Source organism: Aplysia californica, unplaced genomic scaffold, assembly GCF_000002075.1.
Source record: "Aplysia californica isolate F4 #8 unplaced genomic scaffold, AplCal3.0 scaffold01067, whole genome shotgun sequence".
NCBI lineage: Eukaryota > Metazoa > Mollusca > Gastropoda > Aplysiida > Aplysiidae > Aplysia > Aplysia californica.
The window spans coordinates 48,295-49,636 of NW_004798337.1; the positions used below are offsets into that span (position 1 = coordinate 48,295).

Genomic DNA, 1,342 nt, shown 5'->3' on the forward strand with positions numbered 1-1,342 from the left:
CCCCGCGTCCTGTATTTTTCTATAATTTAATGCATATTTGCAATTACAGATGAGATTTTCTTGAATATTTCTGATTTGCACAAAAGAATGTTTTTTCTGGAAGTGTGGCTGGGAGTCAAATCTGGCTTGTAATGAATTCTTCAATTATGAACTATAACGGATAGTGGAAATATGCCCACTCACTCTCTGTCTTTGAAGACAAAAACTACAGTATTGCTGGTTTTCTACGTACGTGTATCATCATAAAGATTTGGACAAGAGATTTGAGCAATCTGTTTCACTGAGTTTCAATGGCAAATAGACTCCGCCTACTAATTCTGAAAGGTTTTCACAACATCGTGAGACTCAACACATGAGGTCTTGGTTTACGTTCCCTCCTTTCCATCTTGCGTTGATGCTGCACCACTGAGGAACGGTGAGCTGGTGGTGTCAGTTATGTCCAGTCTTCTGGGTAGGAGAGAATCCTTTCTTCAGCCGTGACCTTCAGATCTACTTGGTCATGTCTCTTTTGGCCGTCTCCTGTATAAGGGGGGGGGGGGTGATTTCTGGGCCGGTGAGATGCTTTAGGGAACTTTGCAAAACCTGAGTAGGTGGGGCTTTGTTGGCTCTGCTGGTATCACTGGACTGCGGAGCGGTGGCACCGACCTTCTTCAACTTTGGTCATTGTGTGTTTTCAAGGCTCCACCTATTCGGTACCGGATGTTACAATTCCATGGTGCCGCCTTTTAAATAACTCTATAATGTTAGACCCATACTGTACACACATACTTGAGAGCAAGCTGGTTCTGTGTCATACTGTATACACGTGTTGCGTATACACGTGTTGCGTGTGGTTTCTTCCACAGATGAAGTTGTGGGTTAGCGCCTTGTTGCTCACCGTGGGCTGTTTCCTGCCGTCGTTCGGGGAGGAGGAGTCGGAGGCCAGGCTGCTGGTGTCCAAAAATATCCTGAACCAGTACCTGGTGGAGGGCAAGGACCTCACCGTGGACTACAAGATCTTCAACGTGGGCAGCAGGTGGGTGCACCGCATGCAGGGATGACGATGCTGGCGCGAGCTGTCTCTGTTTGTGTTTGTCGGGGAGAATTGGGTCAATCATCTCTATGTAATGACCATAGTCAGGAGACCTGGGTTTGATTCCTAGGTGGGGACTATTTTATCGTGTATCTCGCTCTTTTTTCTAGGATACTGCACTGTACTGCCATTGTAAATGACCGAGACATTTCTCCCTGCGAGATGAACAAAGATTGCCATTGTAAATGACCGAGACATTTCTCCCTGCGAGATGAACAAAGATTGCCATTGTAAATGACCGAGACATTTCTCCCTGCGAGATGAACAAAG

General features: G+C 46.3%; 1 protein-coding gene across 1 annotated transcript in view; it reads left to right on the forward strand.

Moving 5' to 3' along the window:
- LOC101850050 (translocon-associated protein subunit beta) overlaps nt 1-1,342 on the forward strand; it is a gene marked incomplete in the record, with an annotated part of 18,843 nt that overhangs the window by 6,088 nt on the left and 11,413 nt on the right. The window contains 1 exon segment of the mRNA XM_013089866.2: nt 846-1,015. Within this exon segment, the coding sequence (XP_012945320.2) occupies nt 846-1,015 (170 nt within the window).